Source organism: Fusarium tjaetaba (genome assembly GCF_013396195.1).
Source record: "Fusarium tjaetaba strain NRRL 66243 chromosome Unknown NRRL66243_c0000106, whole genome shotgun sequence".
Taxonomy (NCBI): Eukaryota; Fungi; Ascomycota; class Sordariomycetes; order Hypocreales; family Nectriaceae; genus Fusarium; species Fusarium tjaetaba.
The window spans coordinates 16,615-36,013 of NW_023501302.1; the positions used below are offsets into that span (position 1 = coordinate 16,615).

Below are 19,399 nucleotides of genomic sequence, written 5' to 3' on the forward strand. Positions count from 1 at the left end.
CAAGAGGTCGAAGGGGTTCTGACTGAAAGGAGATGCCACTGCCTCTGAGATAGGTAGAGAGGTAGCTTGGACCAAAGAATCTCCTACGAGTTGTGCAGGGACCCTTTTATCTATACTTTTCGGTGAGTTTGATCGCACTTACAATACCGACGGTCGGTCTCCAGTATTGCATCCGTCTGGAGCACCCCATTATGCCCCTGTTCATGCAAGATTCCATCATTCCTGCACCATTCTACCCCACGGGGCAATAGACTTCTCCGTCGCTGGGTGCTGCCCACAAGGTTAAAGTTGTGGCTGTCAACCCACATACGAGTACACGACAACAGTGGACATTGAATTCCGTCTTTTCCCGCGCTTTATTGCGAAGATGTCATACTGTAGCATAATGTTGTTGATCCATTGGAGACCTCGGACGTCCGAGCCCCAATTCAACCCCCCGAGGCGCAGGGAGATAACGGCCGCTGCAACACGCTAGAACAAATAGTCTGGCCTAGAAGGCTTATGAAGGCCCTTGGGTAACGAATGGGAATGCACCTCTTGGTCACTGCGACAAGTAAACAGCCATGCACCTGGAATAAGCTTGAATTAAACTCGGGGCGGAGCAGGCGGAGAACTGCGGGGTTTTCGTCTCGACTTTTCTAGACTCCAACTGGTGTCTCGCTACCCCAACAAGCCCCATTCCCACGCGCCATTTTGCAATACGAATCCCCCTCAATATTGGCGGAGTATCATCTCCTCACCTGGAGAAGTCAATAATTCCCTCATTGCCAAGTCTTTCTAGACAATTTTAGTGTCAAGCAAAGGGCGCAAGTTGAGCTAGCAATGATCCATACGAATGACGTAAACAGGGCGGAACCAATGGTTATCATTACAGCCCAGTGCATCCGAGTATTCCGTACGCGGCTGGTCTCGTCAGACCGCTAGCAGTAGATCGTCGCCGTGGCAATTTCACAGTGAGAGGATTGCGGCATCTTCTGGCATCTCCACGTGTGATGGAATTGCACCAAGCTTTCGCTAACAGTCTTTGACATCGGTGTAAGGTAGAAAACACAGTCCACGAGGAAGCACGTCCAGCCTCTTTTCTTCCTTTTCTTTGCTACTGTTTCCTCCTTCTACAGCTCTACTCCTGCCTCCCTCATATCTGTTGATCCCTGTTGTCGCGATTCGTAATCGACTCTTCAGTTCAATTTCATTACAATTCCGTCTTTCACAATCTTGTGACTTTGACTGTCCGATCGTTACCTATTCGCCGCCTCCGCCACCGTCACCACCGCCGCCTCCATCACAACCCCCAGACCCTCCATAATCACCCGCTCCTCCACCGCCAGATATATCGTCCCCTCGACCCCTTCTAATAACCCGTCTCTGTTTCCGTGCATCACGACCCAAGAGCAGAGTTCTTAGATCAGTCTTCTCCACGTTGGCAGCAGCATGCTTCACTGTGTCAGGCACGTACTCCGTCAAGGTCTCCTCCACTGACACTCCTCTTCGCAACTCGGTAGTATACTTCGATTTCCATAATTGTCTTGTATGTTGAAGCAGTGTACCTGCCGCCTGGGTATTTGCGGTGCGTTCTCTATCGAGCACCCAGTCTGCCTTCTCAGCCGACCAAACCCAGTAACTCGCTGGGAATAAGCGATGAGTCTGCCATAGCAGATCGATCTCAAGTGTTGGGGAAATGATTCGAGAGGGTCGTGAGCTTGGGTGACGAGATGGCTTTGCTGTCTTTGGGTCAAGCTTTGACTTGTATGAGCCATCCGTCTCACTCTTTGGAAGCACACTACCCAGAAGACCTAGAAAGTCTTCGTAGTCGACTACCGAATTCTTGAGACTGTCCACAAACCTAGGTACCGAATTCTTCGCTCGTTGTATAACCTTCCAGAAAGACACTTGTTGCTCAAGGTCCGCTCGAAGATCCTGCAAACATGGCCATGGCTTCAGCATGCATGTCTCGTTGAACTGTTCATGCTGACTTTGACTCCTGCATCTTTCCTCTACCCTGCAAGTTCGTATCGCCGCGTATGACTGGAGGTCCCAGACCTTGTAGCCTTGCTCGTGCACACTTGTACGACACCGATCCCATTGATGCATCAGGATGACTTTGCCTTGTTGGTCTTTGGGTACATCTTCGAGCTTTTTACCAGTCGGGGTGATCCATTTAAGATCGGAACATGGTGGCCGATCTGCCTTGCTTCCCAGAATGGAGAATCTTTTCGGCTTCCATGGTGCAGAGGGCCATAGTTGATACGGTAAGTTAGAGCCACGGCACTCGGAGCCGGGCGAACTCATCTTACTACACTCATCCCAGGCTTTCTTTGTTCGTCTGGGACACCATTCACCAGCCAGCAGCTTAGTCATAGGGAAATGCCGATGTTCTAGGCCAAAGATGCCATTGAAGTTGCGGTTACGGTTATCGTAGATATAGTGATGAAAGCGAGAGGGTGACAGCATGTGCAGATACATGATAAGTGCGACATCCCTATTATCATCAGTCAGACGCTCGTATCGCAAGGGCACAGTGCCTACCACGGAGGCGGGTGATCATTTGGGCAAAAGCCTCGCATGTCGATGAAACGAATATACATAGCATAGCGCCATTCTGAATATGCCAATGTCTCGTCACTTATGCTTCCATCTTCATCACTGAGGTGTTTGAGGAGCTTCAGGAATGTCTCGATTAGTTCAAGGTGTTGCTATCGATAAGGAATGAGCTTTGGATCCATGGCACCAAACAACAGCAGGTTAGCTCACAACAACAGCGTCGGCCAAGTCAACCGGGGACCTTGTCCAAGGGTCTTCGTAGGCAGTTGAAAACGGCATGGCTATGACAGATTTATTTTATATGTGAAGGTGCATGTCTGCGACACTGGATAGGAAAATCAATGATCTCAAACTGCTCGGGTCTTGGTTTATATATAGAACACAATCTGAGGCTGTGCGTCGATCTGATTCGGTCAGCTGCTGGGTTTGGTTAGCCCAGTTTTTGCTCCCGGGCTGAGATATTCAATTGGTCAAAGCGGAAGCATTCCTCACTGCGGCTGAGTGATGTAGGGTAAGCACGCGACTTGGCATCTTGTCAGGCTTTTTACAAGGCGTTCTGTCATCGTCGGAGAGTTGGACTGCTTCTATTGATGAGATTATTATTCTATTTGTAGTATTCTATCACTTTATAACTCTGATTCAAGACGATACAGGGTTTTGCTGCAATGAATGATGATTTTCCGTAATGTTTATTGTCGAGTGACATGCAAACCATCTTTTATATGTCGAGATAAGCTCACAGTTATTTCGTTCAGCTGTACGTCTCAACAGCTTATCGAGACAAGGGGGTGCTCTCCGCGCTGAAGAAAATGAAGAATTTGAAGTAGTTGCAGCGCGAATCCGGCTAAACGAGGCTTGGGTCGTGTCCATGGGCGAGGCGTGATGGCAATTTCACAGATAGGGACTTCCTGCAGGTACGGCGCCCAGCTATGTCAAGTGGCACACGTATTAATGTCGCGATCCTCATTAGTTAAGTTCTGTAACACGGGCGGCTAGACCACGAGAATGTCAAGTAGATATAGGAATTGATTGAGCTGTACCAAAAGCTAAATAATGTGTGTGACAAATTCCCTACAAGCCTCTACCGGGCATAAACGGCACTTCTGCGAACAATAGACTTGCTCAAAACCCAAACCGGAATCACCAGAAGGTAACCAAGCCAAAGAAGACCAGCCATAGTTGCGAACTGCTTGAGTGGGCCCATACCATTCATCCAACTGATGGCAGAGTAGGATACACCAAAGGCCAAGCAATTCTTCATGACATTTACAAGGACACCGATATCTCCTGCTCGTGAAGGCATAGTGTTGACCGAATAAGTAAGCAGAACATTAGCCGATCCTGTCAAACCAAATGTAAGGAGACTCCATCCAACGCAGACGACGATCCAGTGGACAGGGGTTTGAAGTCCATGGCCGAGGATAATGCAGCCAAGAGGGCTGGCAATTCCTCCGACAAGCATCATTGGCAGTCTACTCCTGGGATTAGGCTCCTGGGTGCGTCCCTTTGTTGAGCGGATGAAGAGAAGGTCTGCGACGTAACCACCAACGGGGAGACCAACAAGAAGACCGATAAGAGAACCGACGTTGAGCAGACCAATCGAACGCGAATTCCACAACAAAGGAGGTTGGGCGTAGGTGACGGCGATGAGGATGGAAATAATGACAGTCCAGCCAATTGTCAAGCCAAAGATGTACACGGTGACGAGGACTTGAGGGGCCATGAGCAATTGCAGTGGTCGGACCAGTGATAGACCCATTTCCTTCCACTTCATCGGCATAAACTCGCCACTGAATGACCTCGAAATGTACTCCTTTCTGAAGCTGCCAGGAGTGATCTCCCCAGTTGTAGTTTCGGCCGGTGATGAGATGCAAATATCCTCGACCGAGTTGCTCGTAGGTTTCGATTCGGCGACGGGCGAGCTTCCAGGTCTGGATTGAGCCGCGTCCAGCTCTTCGATATCGTGGGTTGTCTCAGGAAGCATCAAGATGGAACCAAAGAGGTTCAGGCCAGTCGCGATTGTCAGAATCCTCAGGTACCATCTCCAGCTTCCCAGGCTGACTCCAACCGCACCAGCGACCATGGGACCGACCGCGGAACCAGCAGCGAGGAAGCCGACATAGACGGCCATGGCTCTTCCAAGCTGATGCGTGGGAAACGTCTCAGCTACGATGATGGGACCAAGAGCTTCGACGAGACCACCAGCCAATCCACCAACGATTCGTGAGTTTCGAAGGGAGTAGTAGTCGCTGGCTTCGCCGGACCAAATGTTACACGCGATAAAGATGACGAGCGAACCGAGGACGGTGTAGCGCTTTCCGATGAGGAGTGATAGCGGGAGAGCGAAGAGATTCTGAAAGGGTCAGCAAAGGAAGAGATTTCTCAAGGATACGACGGTGGATAACGCACAGAGAGTCCAAGAGCGAGCAGAGCATACGTTGGCAAGTTCGAAGCCTGATCCTGCGTGCAGTGCAGCTCCTGAATGATCAATCCAAAGACGGGAGAAAGACCAGCGGCCCAGGCATTCCCGAGTAAATTGTAGAAGCTGACGTTCAGCAGAACGCATATACGCCACCAGAGCGGCCATTCCTATTAGTCGCGTTCCATTAGCATTCGTCTTCTCAATTGAACCCGTGACTCGAGGTGCTCTTACGAAAGGAGAGATAGACATTGTCGAGTACGCGGTCCTCGTAGTGTGCACAGTTGATGACTGGCAGCGGTGTCGATGACAATTGATTGATGAGACTGATATCAGAAAAAGGAGTGTTTGCTCACAGGGTTCGAGCCTCAATCCTTTATGCCTTCGCTTATCACTGGCCATTGCCCTGTGCTGGTCTAGACCAAGCCTCGTGCCAGGATGCTTCCGGCAGTGAGACGCTGTCTCCCGTCTTTGCCCCGATCCCCGGAAAAAGATCCAGCTCTTACCCCAGAATTTACCCCGCACGATCTCGTCGCTTCAATCAAAGCGTGACGCGTTTTGCATGGCTCGAAAGCTTCATATCCATGCGGGATGGCGACTCAACAAATCCCGCGGCGTCTTAATCTCGCTTATTGAACGTTGTGCCATCAAGTCCGCGGGGTCTGACTTCGGCTCCCCAGTTTGCCGTTATCTTAGGCATGGATACTCTTGAATCTGACCTAACCGAAGTGGCAATTATGAGTGGGATGCCCGTAGGCCGAGTGAACGGGAAGTTCGGAAGACGGTGTTCGACGTATCGTTACAGCGAACAGTAGAGGCGCTGTAGCAGCCAGTTCTGTTCGTGATGATTCTCAAAGACAATGACAATTGGGTACGAGAAGGCGCGTGATGAAAGCATCAGCTACCAGGTCTATCAGTCGAAAATGACACTCTCATCAGCCCAATCTAGGCAGTTACCAGCTACTCACACAATTACCCAAGGATTATTAGGTATCTACATCAATGGTGGTTTCCAGATTGCACAATTTCGAATTAACTTCGCGTTTATGCGACGTGATATTTGAGGACGATTGAAGAATATGCTATTAATGTAGAGCTAAGTAAGCGATATAATCACGGGTGCATGATGACTGTTTGCGTCTCAACAAACTCCTTCAATCCCCATTCCGCACCAAATCTTCCAAATCCACTCTGCTTCGTTCCTCCATGAGGCAAAGTCGCTTCATCATGAACAGTAGACGAGTTGATATGTACCGCGCCAACTTGCAGCCGACGCGCCATTTCCAATGCTGCGTACTGATTCTGTGTCCATATCGCACCAGACAACCCGTAATCACTATCGTTGACGATCTTCACAGCCTCGTCCCCGTCAGAGACCGCGACGATTCCAAGACAGGGACCGAAACTCTCTGTACGTAGGAAGTCCATAGAGCTGTTGATATTATCGAGGATCGTGATGGGTATCAGGTTTGATTCGGTCTGGTGCTCCGTGGAAAGCTTGATAGAGGATCCCTTGGCTTCTGCATCGGAGACCAAAGCTTGTACTCGCGCGTGGCTCTTTGGCCCGACAAGTCGATACGCGGAGCCATTCCTGCTTTGTAGCTGTTTTGTAAGTTCAGCACGAAACTCATCTATGATATCCTTTTCCACGAGTACAAGGTCTGTAGACATGCATATCTGTCCGCCCTTTATTCACAAGCTTGATTAGCAAATTGCCAGAAAGAGTAGAAGTAATGCTTACATTTAGTATTGCTCCTGCAAGAGCTGCTTCAGCTGCACGGCCAATGTCTGCGTCCTTCAAGACGATGCAACAGTTCTTCCCACCTAGCTCCAGCAATACTGGCTTCAGAGCCCGTCCCGCTTGCTCAGCAATACTGCGCCCAACTGGCGTTGAGCCAGTGAAGTTGATCTTTCTGATAGCAGGGTCTCGGATGAGATAATTGACTACTTCAGGGGCATCTTGCGGTCGATGAAGGATAAAGTTGACGACACCGGGAGGGAAGCCAGCTTTTGCGAACAACCCGGCAATGAAGTAATGTATCCGAGGACTAAGCTCAGATCCCTGCAGAGGACCGAGATTAGTATCTCACCACCAAGCATCATGGATAGGATTCTCACCTTAAGTATGACAGTGTTTCCAACAGCAAGTGGGGCAATAACTGCTCGAAAAGCCAAGAAGAGAGGCGAATTCCAGGGAGCAATTCCCAAAACAACCCCCAGAGGACGAGTGAACACCAAACCATATGAACCTTCAGGTTGGGTATGTGGGATGCTGCCACTCATGCTCCCCGCTGTGAGGAGGTACGCAGTCTGTTCGATCAGATCGATACTGGTGGTAACACCAATAGAAGCCCATTCATCGTCGCAGTGTATCTCGGACTTCATAATATTTCGAGCCTCATTCTGATGGTCCTTGAGTACCTACGTTTTCACTTTATTAGTCATGGCATCTAAGGTAGCTAAGGAAGTTCAGTACCTGTGCTAAACGCAAGAGAAGACCGCGCCTATGGGTCGGAGAAGTTGTGGACCAAGCCACGAATGCTTTGCCGCAACTCTCCACAGCAGCCGCGCAGTCAGACAAATCAGCGCCTTGGAAGTACCCTCCTTCAAAGGACTGATGTCGTGAAGTATCATCCTCCTTCAAAACTGGGGCATCGTTGATAAGTAAGGGAACACGATAACCTTGCGGTCCATTGCGAATCACAGGCTGGTCAATAGTTGAATCTGTCATTGTTTCTGAGAGAGCTTCCGTGGAATTTACGACTTCCGGAACGCGATATCGGAAATTTAGTATCATTTTGGCGAGATATCGTATTACTTGTATTAAGGACTAATAGAAGGTTCCCGGGAGCACGCCAAGCAACAATGATTCGTAGCCTAGGGCGCGGACGCGCCAATCAGTATAGTCCGGCGTTAGGGGTAACATCGGATACCCACCCATTTTCCAGGCGATTGGCCAGACACCGGATCATCAGCTGTCAAACGCATGCTAGAGTCTGTAGTGAGGTGGTCACGCTGGTATTTGTCTGTCCGGACAATCCGAAATGATGTTGTTAGGTACCCTACGTAAGCATAAGAAAATGATTGAGGGTTACGAAGGAGGTTCAACGACAAGATAAAGTAGGCAGAAGGATCCCAGCTAGGACAGGTAGTTGGTGGCATGTAGCTCAGACTCACTCATAACTTGTATTAGTAGAGATTAAAACATCGAGCACAGGAAATGTCTGGTAGTGATTCCAGAGCTTGATCGACCACAAAGGAGGCTATTCTCATTTTCTTGCATGAGGATCGATAGGATACTCAACCTTACTAAGGAGCATAGCCTTACTCCAACATTTGACTCTGCGTTGATCTCAAGACGAATCATAATGAAATGAAGGATCGTTTTATTTAGGAGGCCTATGCTATTGCTATCTCCATTCCCTCTTGATACATCCGAAAACAAGATTACGTCGCTTCTCATTCAGAGACATAAGTCTCGACATCAACTCCTGCCACGCGGTAGAAACCCAAGGCCCTGAGCATCGGCTTATCATCAAATCGATATAGATAAACCTTACCGTTATCATCTGCATGATGCTGATACTTGTGCCAAGTGGGAATGCAAAATGTATCACCCTGCTTCCATTGAAGGACTTTGTCTCCGACTTGAGTGGAACCGGAACCTTCAATGACATGGTAGACAGCAGAGCTTGTCTCTTGGATCTCGGGCGACTTGGCTCCCGGGTTAAGTCTTTCAGCCGAAGCACCAATAATACGACCAACTAGGTGATATGTTAGCTGAAGCTTAAGGGTCGTCAATGTCAGCACTTACTTTCGGCCCCACTAGGCTTTAGGTACGGCTCCGAGACCCATTCATCAGGGCTGGCATCTAGCTTGGGCTGCATCTTGCTCCATGGGTAGACAATATCAGACTCTTCGAAGTCTTCAGCTGGATAACGCGCAGCAGTATGATGTTCCACAAAATGGACAGGGAAGTGGATGAAGCTGGGGAGGTCAAGACCATCAAGCCAGATGACGGGTTTGTCATCTCCCCCCTCCTCATCAGCGCCCTTCTTTCCGTGGTCATGCCAGTTCCAAGTGGGAGTGACAATGACATCACGAGGCTTCATGGGCACTCTCTTGCCATGTACCGCAGTGAAGCCGCCTGTGCCCTCGATGATGAACCTACATGCGAAGGCGGTGTGTCTGTGTGCAGGTGCTGTTTCCTTAGGCTGCACCAGCTGAAGTCCAGCATACAGGGTATCCGTGGTGTATGGAGCCGCTAGCCCAAAAAGGTCAGTACTGAGTCCGGGGGCGGGGAAACGGGCTGCTCGGCTCACCTCTTGCAGGGTTCCCAAGCATCAGGACACGGCGCTCAGCTTGCTTCTCAGTGATGAGCTGTCCAGCCTTGAGGAGATATGGCTTGATCTTGTCATATGACCAGACATAGGGAATAGTTTGAGGGTTTGGTGCCGGAGGGTTCAGGCGTGTCATCTGGGCCCAGAGAGGAGCTGTGTTGGTACCTTTGAGGGCTTCGACAAGCTCCTCGGATGTGTTGAGTGACTTGGCTGGAGTGACGTCGCCAAGAGGCTGGTCACCGGTGGGTGCTGTGACTGCAGAAGGCGCCATTTTGATTGATCTCTTGGATGTTTCTGACGATGAGTGAAGTTCAGTTGATGCAAATTGTGTGGCTGCTGGCAATTGTGTTTATCTATCTAGGGCTTTGAATTTGATCCCTTGATGACCTTGCCTATTGTATCGTAAATATACTTCAGAACGATTGAGGTGATTATCAATCAATGATTGCCAAGGTAGCAAGCTTTATTGCTGGTGAACCGGCAGATGCAGCGGTGGTATCGACTTCGGGGCACTATCGGGAGGCGATCCCGCGACACTCGCCCCTCATGCTACCGAACACATCACAAAACTACATAATTCGTCTGTGCATTGCTGACAATTTACTTACAAGTACATCATTCGAGGAGCAGTTTCAAGAGTCCAAGAAACACATGTGACTAAAACAACAATGGCCAAGAACAAGATTACTCAGCCGGTACGTGTTTACTCGCCCTCCACTGAAGTGAGTTATTGTCTCACTCCAATAGGCTACGGTATACCCTTCACGATCCGTCAATCTCCTGGAGAGACTTCATCAAACTGCCGAGCATGCTAACGGCAATGGCCATTTGCCCGACCCTCAAGTCAAGCTTCAAATCTTGATTGTCGGTGCAGGACTTGGTGGTCTAGCCACTGCTGTCGCGCTTGCTCGCAAAGGCCACGAAGTTACCGTCTTGGAGCAAGCAGCTACCTTGGGTGAGGTACGTATACGCTATACAAAAGCACGACCGTCGGTTGACGTGTATACTCTAGGTTGGTGCAGGTATCCAGATCCCTTCGAACTCTGGCAGATTGCTATTGAAGTGGGGTCTCGGTCCATATATCGAACAATATGCCGTGAAGCCAGACAGCATGACATTTCGCAGATGGGCGAACGGCGATCCGATTGCATATACAAGACTCTCCCCAGACTTTGAAGACAGATACGGAGCACCCTATTACGTTATCCATCGTGCAGATTTCCATCGCGCCCTTTGTCGACGAGCAGAAGACCTCGGAGTAAAGATTGTGACAGACAGCAGGGTCACCGACTACGACGAGTCAATTCCTTCCGCCAAGACTTACGATGGTCGTGAATACCGAGCTGATCTGGTAATCGCTGCAGACGGAGTCAAGTCACAAGCTCGATCAGTTGTTCTCGGTGGCTCAGACCTGCCACCACAAAAGACTGGTTTCGCGGCTTATCGCGCGACAGTAAATACAGAGGAGATGAAGCAGGATAAAGACACAGCCTGGTTACTCGAGAAACCCGGGATCAATATCTGGTACGTGTGACATGTTTTTAGTAGTGCAGCTAATGTTGACCGTCTAAGGATTGGGGAAGACCGACATGTCATGACCTACTGTATCGCCGGAGGCAACTCTTTCAACATGGTTTTGTCTCATGTAGACCATTCGTCGCCGGATACATGGAACGCCGAGAATGCGATCCGCGATATGCAAGACTCGTTCAAAGACTGGGACCCAAAGTAAGGCATTTCCAAACCACATGCAGCGATAGATACTAAATATCATCAGGCTATTCAAGGTGATCAAGATGATCAAGAGTACCCTAAAATGGCCCCTAATGAGCGGCAGCCGTCTCCAAACCTGGATCTCAAGGAGTAAAAAGCTTCTGATCCTCGGAGACGCTGCCCATGCAATGGTACCCTACATGTCCCAAGGTGCCGCTATGGCCGTAGAAGACGGCGCTGCTCTAGCCACAGCAATCTCAAAGATCAAGCACAAGGACCAAGTCGCAACGGCGCTGCAAGTCTTTGAGAAGGAGAGGATGAACCGAAGTTACGGCATGCAGTCTGCAAGCTTAGTAAATGGGAAGCTATGGCACTTTCCAGACGGCCCCCTGCAGCAGGCTAGGGATCTCGGAATGAGGGCGGAAGTGGAAGGGCGGCCATTTGTTGAGAGCACAAATCAGTGGAGCGACCCTGTAACTCAGATTTGGGCCTATGGGTATGATGCCGAGGATGCCATTGAGGAGCTCTGGCAGAGCGAGGGTGTATAGCGGTCGTAACGTAAATCAACACTGATGCATTTGTTCTGTGAGAAATAGGGTAGAGCGTGAGTAACAAGCTTGTACTCCCTAAATGAAGTCCTATTAGCTTCCTGAGCTCAGTCTAGGGTATCCGTCCCGCACATTTTGACCTGAAGCTTGTGATGCTCGGGGCTATGTAGACGCTAAGGCGGAGTTTGCAATGCCCGTGCAAGCCGAGGACTCTGCTTTCAATAACAGCCCAGCAAGGAAGGGATCGTCAATTGTACCCCCGCAAGACCAAAATAGCGCTCACTAGCGTCCAAAGCTGTAATGGAGGGTTAATGTCACTCTGCACAGGAGTAAGACTTTTCGAGTAAGGCTAAGCTGAATCGCTTCGTCCGAGGATTCACATGGGGTAACACAGGACCAGTCTGGGGTAATAAACAAAATCGTCTATTTAACTATACTTAATATCCTTATCTTGATGATAGAGCCATCGAGCAAGAGGTCTTTTAATTGACATCTCTGTGGCGCTTGCATAAACCCACTTGCGTGCATTATTGAAAGTCCAATCACTTCAGTCATGTTTCCTCGTTTCATCCTGCTGTCGGTGGCGGCATTCTCCACTCTAGCTCTGTCTGTCCCTGTTTACGAGCGACAGCAGCCTGTACTCCCCACCGAAGATTCTTTCTACAAGGTCCCTGATAACATCAATGACTACCCCCCCGGCACCATCATCGACTATCGCAAACCACCTTCGCCCATCGCTGCATTCGGTGTATCTCCTGTCAACTTGAAGGACACTTGGCAAATCTCCTACAGAACCAACGACAACTTTGGCAAGGCTCTCTCCACTGTCCTCACCGTCCTGGTCCCGTACAAAGCCGACTTCACAAAGGTCCTTTCATACCAGGTCGCTGAAGATGCAGCTTACGCTGGCTGTGCTCCATCCTATGCCCTTCAATTTGCTTCTGCCACTGGCGGACCTCTTGGAACAATCGTCACCCAAGCAGAGCTTTTGCTGATCGAAGCAGCTCTCGAGCAGGGATGGGTCGTTATTGCTCCAGACCATGAAGGTCCTGACGCAGCCTATCTGGCAAACAAACTCGCTGGATATGCCACGCTCGACGGAATTAGAGCTGCCATCAATTCTGCCAACTTCACAGGCATCTCCAAGAACCCCACTGTCGGAATGTGGGGATACTCTGGTGGCAGTATCGCGTCAGCTTCAGCAGCAGAGCTTCAGCAGTCTTATGCTCCAGAGCTTCGCATCGCCGGTGCTGCGCTTGGTGGTACTGTACCCAACATCACATCTGTGATCAAGAGTATCAACAAGGGACCTTTGGCTGGTATCATTCCTCCCGGCATGATTGGACTCACTAAGCAATACCCGATCCTTAAATTAGGACTTGATGCTGCTATCAAGCCAGAGTACAAGGCTAAATTCGACGCTGTTGGGAAGCAATGCTTTGTGGCTGATATTCTTTCGTTCTTGGGACAGGACGTGGTCGGAATGCTCCAAGACCCTGCCATCTTGACAGAAGAACCCGCCAAAAGCATCTTGGACGAGAATGCTCTCGGCAAACACAACCCCAGCATCCCTCTCTTCATTTACAAGTCCATTCAGGATCAAGTCAGCCCCATCAAGGACACTGACGATCTTGTCAAGTTCTACTGCTCTGGTGGTACCAAGGTTCAGTATGATAGAGACTTGCTCTCAGAGCATGGTTCGCTCGCTATCGTTGGAGCTGGAAAGGCTCTGGCGTGGTTAAAGGATATCATGAATGGCAGGAAAGGACCCAGCCAGTGCAAGACCAGTAACGTGGCGTCTTCCCTTCTAGATCTCAAGGGTTCAATCACTCTCTCTGCTGCCTTGATTGAGGCCCTGGTTAATCTGGTCGGAAAGCCGGTTGGTCCTATCATTGGCTAGAGAGCGAGTCCAGGCAGGGTCTCACGGTCAGCCTCATGGAGTCTTGGGTAGTCTACTACAGTACGCTGGATAGAGACCAACGTTTCATAAATATCGTAATTAGTGGGCTCTACATTCTTTCCAGATAGCAGCCTTGATAGTATGGGACTACGCATGAGATCCTGGCACGTGGCCAAGCGCAACGTAATAATACACAGTAATTATACAAGTGCCGATCTTCTCCTGTGGCTCAAGCACAGACATTGCCCTGGACTGTACCGTGCTATATCACCTGCCGATCAGGAACTTTTGTATCCCCCTGCAGCCTTGCACAGCTGAGGTCTTGCTGTGGAAGGGGTTAGCTGAAGTTTATTGCTGGCTAGCGTTTTGAGGGGAATCCAAGATGACACCACTTTGCCCGTTACGGGCTCCAAATTTGCGAAGGAGGTGAATCTTGTTGCCCCGTCCCTAGCCCAGGAGTCGGTCATACCCGACCCTCGGGCACGTACCGTTCCCCCCTAGCTTTTCCCCGGAGCTAGACAGTGGCTACAGTAGCATCCGAAAGTGCGGGGTACAGTAGTGCAAACGCCATCACCGCGCTAGAGCAGGCACCTGAGCGACGATCTTTAGGCTGCTGATGGTCATTCTTCAACTTATAACGCGGCTAGTGCGCAGTTTGGGAATGACGGAGGGGCTCTACTATACTTATCCTTACGAACTGAAATTGACCGTCATTTATTTTCATTTCTCCAGATATCAACCATGGCTACATCAGTTCAAAAACCGCGACAACGGAGGTATGCACTTATAGTCTCGTCTTACCGAACTAGTGGATTAACAAATGTAGACAACTAAAAATTCGATCGTTTCGAGCCTGCTTGGTAAGTGACCTGGCGTGCCACTCATCTTGCACTGGATCTTACCTATCCTTCAGACGTGTCATACAAGAAAGGTTCGATGTGATGCTCTGAGCAAAGGGATTCCCTGCACCAATTGCGCTGCATTTAATGTCAAGTGTCAGGTTCCAGGCATAGAGGAACCTCTGGTGAGCATTCTGACCAGCCGCGGGAAAAGAGGAGACACGAGGTATGAGTCGTAATGATCCGTTTAATGATCTTACGTACTGACAAGGACTAGAGTACAGAGAGATTTCTCAATCGACCGTACCAGCGCGCCGGCGTCAAGTACTCAGGCGTACCAACCAAGTTCCCAGCAAGATGGAGTTATATCACCGACCAAGTTCAATGTTCTGCCTATCACATCGGCAGGCCATGTGATTTATGTTGGCGAATCTGCAGGCTTTGACCTTCTCCTTCGCGGAAGCCAAAGCCCCGTACATTTCCCCATGCCTCACGATACACTTGCGCTGTCAATACCAGGTGGATTAGAACCTCTCGAGATGCGGATCCTGCAACGAAGAGGAGCCTTTGTGCTACCTCCGAAACGACTTTGCGACGACTTGATAGAGACCTACTTTTCATGGGTTCACCCGATTGTACCTGTCATCAACCGTACAAAATTCATGTCACAATACCGAGATCCCACAAATCCTCCCTCAATGCTCCTCCTTCAGTGTGTCTTACTGGCCGGCGCCCGAATTAGCACAAACTCAGAATTGAAAGTTGATGGATCAACTTCAACTGCCGTCGCAACATTTTATCGACGCGCAAAAGCCCTTTACGATGCTGACTACGAGCGCGATCGAATAACTTTGGTTCAATCAATGCTCTTAATGGGTTGGTACTGGGCTGGCCCCGATGACATATCCAAGAACATGTTTTATTGGAGTCAATCCGCAATCGCTGTGGCTCAAAACTTCGGTCTCCATCGCAACATGGAAAATTCGGGTCTGTCAATAAGCGAAAAGAGGCTTCGTAGGCGAATATGGTGGACGCTATTTACTCGAGATCGCGCTTTGGCTGTTGGCCTGGGACAATCAGTATCCATCAATCTCGATGATTGCGACGTCGATATGATAACCGACGATGACTTTATTGAGCATGATGGGAATAATGTCGATGAATACCCGCCCGATCCAATTCACGTGGAATTCTTCATCCAGTACGTGAAGCTGTGTAAACTGATCGGACTTGTCGCGTCGAAATACTCCAAGTTATCCAGGCACGGTCAAGACTGCGATGACATCACCTCTATTGGCACAGCACTATCCCAATGGAACCAAGAGTGCCCTATTACCATGCGATGGGAGAGATCAAAGCACCACTTTTGGTCTGGAATACTATACCTGCACTACTTCAGTGCTCGTTGTCTGCTGCATCGAGCAAGCTCCCCTCGCAACAGAAAGACGTTGCAGGACACAAAGCAATCTTATGGATCACCAGATGGGACTGTTCGCGCAGCAAACATGATCACCTCGATCATCGAAGCCCTTAGCGACGGCCAACAGTTACGTCGCTGTCCTCCATTCATCGTCCACAGCCTCTTTTCAGCAATCGTCATACACCTACACGTGTCGAACACGCCATCTCCGTCAATCAGTAGACTGGCCCACCGACGACTAAGCACTTGCTTAGGAGCCATAAAAGATTTGGCACAAGTGTGGGCAGTGGGACGAACAGTGCTGACAATGATTGAAAAGATTTCGGGTCTCGGCAGCGAGGTGAAATCGTCGCGATCAAGCCATGGCTCGCCTCTCAAGGGCGAGGTCTTTGTCGATATTGGATGTGCTGATGCTTCAGACCCGGCTTGCAGCCCCAGTAATGGAAGCCCGCTTAAGGAGGTTGAAGATACTCAAAAGCGTGAAGACTTTCCAAATTGTGGTGAAACACTGGGTTACCACGACGGATATGCTCCAGTAGTCCTAGGCTTCAGTGGAGGGCATCCCGCCGTCGACCACTATCCTCCACAGCCCAGCATCCGTGATTCCCAAAAGGAAATTGACTATAATAGTCTACTACCCGATGCAACTATCCTGACGGGATTCATGCCCGACACATTCTATATTGAGGACGTGGCCCAAATCTGCAACCCGACTACAGACATACCAGTCGTTACATGGGATCAATTTCAGCTAGGCTGTCAACAAGACTACAGTATTTCAGTGCCGTGGAGTCTGGAGCTTGACTTCCAATGCCTAACAGCACCAACAATAGGTGCAGTTTATCCAGGAGCAGACTTTATATAGACAATCGTACTTAGAAGGTTAATTTGAATGATGGTAGCTATCGCAATGAACAGCCAATGGTCTCAAGTCCTCTAAATCACTAGCAGTCATCAGATCCCCGCTTCGTCTCTGGGTTCCCGGAAGCCATGCTCCTAGATTCCGTACATTGGTTAGCAAAGCCAGTGAGTGCCAGATACAAAGTTCAGAGCGCCATCATGTACCTGAAGTGCCGATAAAAACTTGAGGGGAGCTCCAAGCAAGGGATTGGCCCTGAATGAGTCAAGAATGTTTTGAGCTCCCTACTCGCGAGTGAAACTCCTCCACCCTTTTCTCGCCAGTCGACGTTCGCCCCTCGGTAACCAATCAAATCGTAATCTTGCGGCTTCCCAAGGCATATCTCAGCATGGCGTCAACATGGATGCGTCCTGATAACTGATGAACTACCACTGCGATGCAATCATCATGTATACATCTTACAAAGGATATTCAATGTACGCTTGAGTAAGAGCAATGGGATTTTAATTACAATAAGGAATCCACAATTTGGAGCTAACAAAAACACTGCCAACCTGGCAAACTCCCATGTGAGCTGAGAATGCAATTGCCCCCCCTCCTATTCCGCAATCTCAAGCAACGCCTTTCCGACCCACCCTGTCCCACCAACCATCATCCTGGGATGTACAGTTACCGACAACGCAGTAGTAATTCCCACCCTTGTTTTTCTTGTTGGGAGACGAAATGTCGTATATTTCCACCTCTTGGTTGTTCATATACTCACCCGGCGGGATCGTGAAGGATTTTACAGTGTCTAATCTTGGTCAGCATCGTCTCAGCTACGTATTCCATGCCGAGTAACTTACATGTCGTGTGGGCGACCTTGTACCAAACGCAGACCGATTCATTCTTCACCCCGCTGCAGGTGTAGGAATTGCCAGTTGACCATGCTTTGCTGACGCCGAAGCCAAAGTTTGCCCAGCTTTTATCCGGGCCGGTTAAGGTCCAACTGGCCGAGATAGTGCGGGACTCCGTATCTGACTCGCCGACGCTACAGCCTGAGGCCGCGCCGCAGTCTATGGTTTCCTGGCCAGGATTTTGTTAGTACAAATATTGCAATCAACTGTTGGTCAAGGCACAAGGGTGTTGTCTTACCGATAACTGTGTGTGGTAGTAATGCTGGCGAGGATTGCCTGTGTAGTCGAATTAGTGACTGTTATGTTGAGGGGGTAGTTGGTCAACACTTACCATCGCCAACAAGCTCTAGTCTAACTGTTGAAAACATATTCCGCATCTTTTTTTTAAATTTCTTCCACCAACCTCGCTTGTGCATCTGACTAGTCTTGTCCAATTCTCTGCTCTGAAGGTCCATCAGCTCGCCATCCGTGGGAGCCTTAGCAAAGCAGTCTCTTGGCTCGTCACCAATGGCATCAACAGCATCCCAGCTGATACCTGAACAATGCACAAGAGTGTGATCTGGGTTGTAGGTGCGGGAGCACACAGGTCCACCAGAAAACACAGGGTTACTGTGAACCAGGTAGCTGGCATTGCCGATGAAGAATTTACCACTTCCATCGCTTTCATCAAGATATGAGAAGTCGATCGGGTCTCTAGCGTTAATAATGTTGCCACATGTTCCCGCTATGACAGTGCCGTTGGTGTCTACTGCTAGCAATGCTGAGGTCTTGGTTTCATGGTCGAGACGCCAGGCAACGTTGACATCTGCCGCCAGACAAGCTGAAACGAATAACAATATTGAGTGGGAAGATCGCATGTTGATCATGACGGGTCGATAGCTGGTGTTGGTGGTCGGACGCACTTTGTTGTTGTCTCGGGAGATTCTTGGTTTGGTGATGCTGAGTTGGACTGTGGCGGCGGATGTAGAAGAGGCAGCGTTTTATATACCATGACATCCCATAAAAGAGTCATCAGCTAAGTTTCAGAATGCCAAAGCTTATTCTACAGTAAGTGGTCAGATCTTGTTGCGCCATATCAAGGTTTGTAAAGTGGATGCGTCATTCGCGGATGAGGCTTGTGTCTGAAAGTTGGTATCATGATCGAAAACTTAAATGGACAAGCAGCTGGAGACTGGTGAGTAAGAGTATTCCTGCCGTGAAGACTTTTATGGGTTTCAACGTTAAATGGAAGCCTAAAACAAGCCATACGGTGACAGCAAGACGGTGACCAAACTCAATCAATCTTTGGGCCGGGTTCATTTAAGTTCATTGGCTGCCAAGTCGACAGAGTTTGTTGCCTCAAGAGTTAACTGTCCATATTTTTCTGTTTGAACATGATGGATGACCGGATGACTTGCGCCTATAAGGTTAGGCTTTAGGCTGCGATCACAGGTCATTAATGTGCTCAACTCGAGTTAAAGCTCTGAACTGAGTTTACGAGAGTGTTATTTTGAGTTGATAGTCCCCACAGCTGACGCCTCACACACGCCACACAGCCAAACAATGAGTGGCTTGCGAAACACCACATTTCGCGTCTCTACCTGTTTCGATGTACATATTAGTATTGAGGTCAGGAACCTGAGTGCCAGAAAAGGATACCCAGTTTTCACAAATACCATCATAGAGATGGAAAGTAAGTTTCACGGTAAATATAAGGCTCTAGCTTCTCTCTGCCGGAATAAGCTCACAACCACAAGTCTCAACTCCAAATAACACTTCTAGCTCACAACTTCTTGCCATCCGCGAGGCAGTAGTGCCAAAGAGAGACAGCCGGCTTTTTGTACTTGCATTGCATACCCCTGCACATCCACCAGGTACCGACTAAGGTAGATGCTCCGAGCAGGCTTCAACAATGAGTGCCCAGCAGTGAAAGGCAAAACCACGG

At 49.4% G+C, this 19,399-nt stretch overlaps 8 protein-coding genes across 8 annotated transcripts; 3 read left to right on the plus strand and 5 right to left on the minus strand.

Moving 5' to 3' along the window:
• Nucleotides 1–1,242: 1,242 nt before the first annotated feature.
• FTJAE_5475 (uncharacterized protein) lies at nucleotides 1,243–2,564 on the minus strand (the record flags this gene model as incomplete). The annotated part of the gene is made up of 2 exons (XM_037351986.1): nucleotides 1,243–2,479; nucleotides 2,527–2,564. The coding sequence occupies 2 exons, from the start codon at nucleotides 2,562–2,564 to the stop codon at nucleotides 1,243–1,245; spliced, it is 1,275 nt and encodes a 424-aa protein (XP_037207412.1).
• A 1,058-nt stretch (nucleotides 2,565–3,622) lies between these two features.
• Nucleotides 3,623–5,212, minus strand: FTJAE_5476 (major facilitator superfamily transporter; the record flags this gene model as incomplete). The annotated part of the gene is made up of 3 exons (XM_037351987.1): nucleotides 3,623–4,894; nucleotides 4,951–5,130; nucleotides 5,195–5,212. The coding sequence occupies 3 exons, from the start codon at nucleotides 5,210–5,212 to the stop codon at nucleotides 3,623–3,625; spliced, it is 1,470 nt and encodes a 489-aa protein (XP_037207413.1).
• An 861-nt stretch (nucleotides 5,213–6,073) lies between these two features.
• On the minus strand, nucleotides 6,074–7,691 carry FTJAE_5477 (salicylaldehyde dehydrogenase; the record flags this gene model as incomplete). Its single annotated transcript, XM_037351988.1, has 4 exons — nucleotides 6,074–6,562; nucleotides 6,702–7,022; nucleotides 7,079–7,381; nucleotides 7,437–7,691. The coding sequence occupies 4 exons, from the start codon at nucleotides 7,689–7,691 to the stop codon at nucleotides 6,074–6,076; spliced, it is 1,368 nt and encodes a 455-aa protein (XP_037207414.1).
• A 728-nt stretch (nucleotides 7,692–8,419) lies between these two features.
• On the minus strand, nucleotides 8,420–9,571 carry FTJAE_5478 (gentisate 1 2-dioxygenase; the record flags this gene model as incomplete). Its single annotated transcript, XM_037351989.1, has 3 exons — nucleotides 8,420–8,724; nucleotides 8,775–9,224; nucleotides 9,283–9,571. 3 exons carry the CDS (start codon nucleotides 9,569–9,571, stop codon nucleotides 8,420–8,422), a joined length of 1,044 nt encoding a protein of 347 aa, XP_037207415.1.
• A 397-nt stretch (nucleotides 9,572–9,968) lies between these two features.
• On the plus strand, nucleotides 9,969–11,561 carry FTJAE_5479 (salicylate hydroxylase; the record flags this gene model as incomplete). The annotated part of the gene is made up of 5 exons (XM_037351990.1): nucleotides 9,969–9,995; nucleotides 10,048–10,260; nucleotides 10,313–10,824; nucleotides 10,873–11,028; nucleotides 11,078–11,561. The coding sequence occupies 5 exons, from the start codon at nucleotides 9,969–9,971 to the stop codon at nucleotides 11,559–11,561; spliced, it is 1,392 nt and encodes a 463-aa protein (XP_037207416.1).
• Nucleotides 11,562–12,114: 553 nt separating this feature from the next.
• Nucleotides 12,115–13,461, plus strand: FTJAE_5480 (lipase 2; the record flags this gene model as incomplete). The annotated part of the gene is made up of 1 exon (XM_037351992.1): nucleotides 12,115–13,461. The coding sequence occupies one exon, from the start codon at nucleotides 12,115–12,117 to the stop codon at nucleotides 13,459–13,461; it is 1,347 nt and encodes a 448-aa protein (XP_037207417.1).
• Nucleotides 13,462–14,202: 741 nt separating this feature from the next.
• On the plus strand, nucleotides 14,203–16,585 carry FTJAE_5481 (cutinase transcription factor 1 alpha; the record flags this gene model as incomplete). Its single annotated transcript, XM_037351993.1, has 5 exons — nucleotides 14,203–14,237; nucleotides 14,288–14,321; nucleotides 14,375–14,526; nucleotides 14,578–15,501; nucleotides 15,562–16,585. 5 exons carry the CDS (start codon nucleotides 14,203–14,205, stop codon nucleotides 16,583–16,585), a joined length of 2,169 nt encoding a protein of 722 aa, XP_037207418.1.
• Nucleotides 16,586–17,190: 605 nt separating this feature from the next.
• FTJAE_5482 (uncharacterized protein) lies at nucleotides 17,191–18,341 on the minus strand (the record flags this gene model as incomplete). The annotated part of the gene is made up of 5 exons (XM_037351994.1): nucleotides 17,191–17,372; nucleotides 17,425–17,644; nucleotides 17,714–17,751; nucleotides 17,807–17,830; nucleotides 17,879–18,341. 5 exons carry the CDS (start codon nucleotides 18,339–18,341, stop codon nucleotides 17,191–17,193), a joined length of 927 nt encoding a protein of 308 aa, XP_037207419.1.
• Between the last annotated feature and the right edge of the window lie 1,058 nt (nucleotides 18,342–19,399).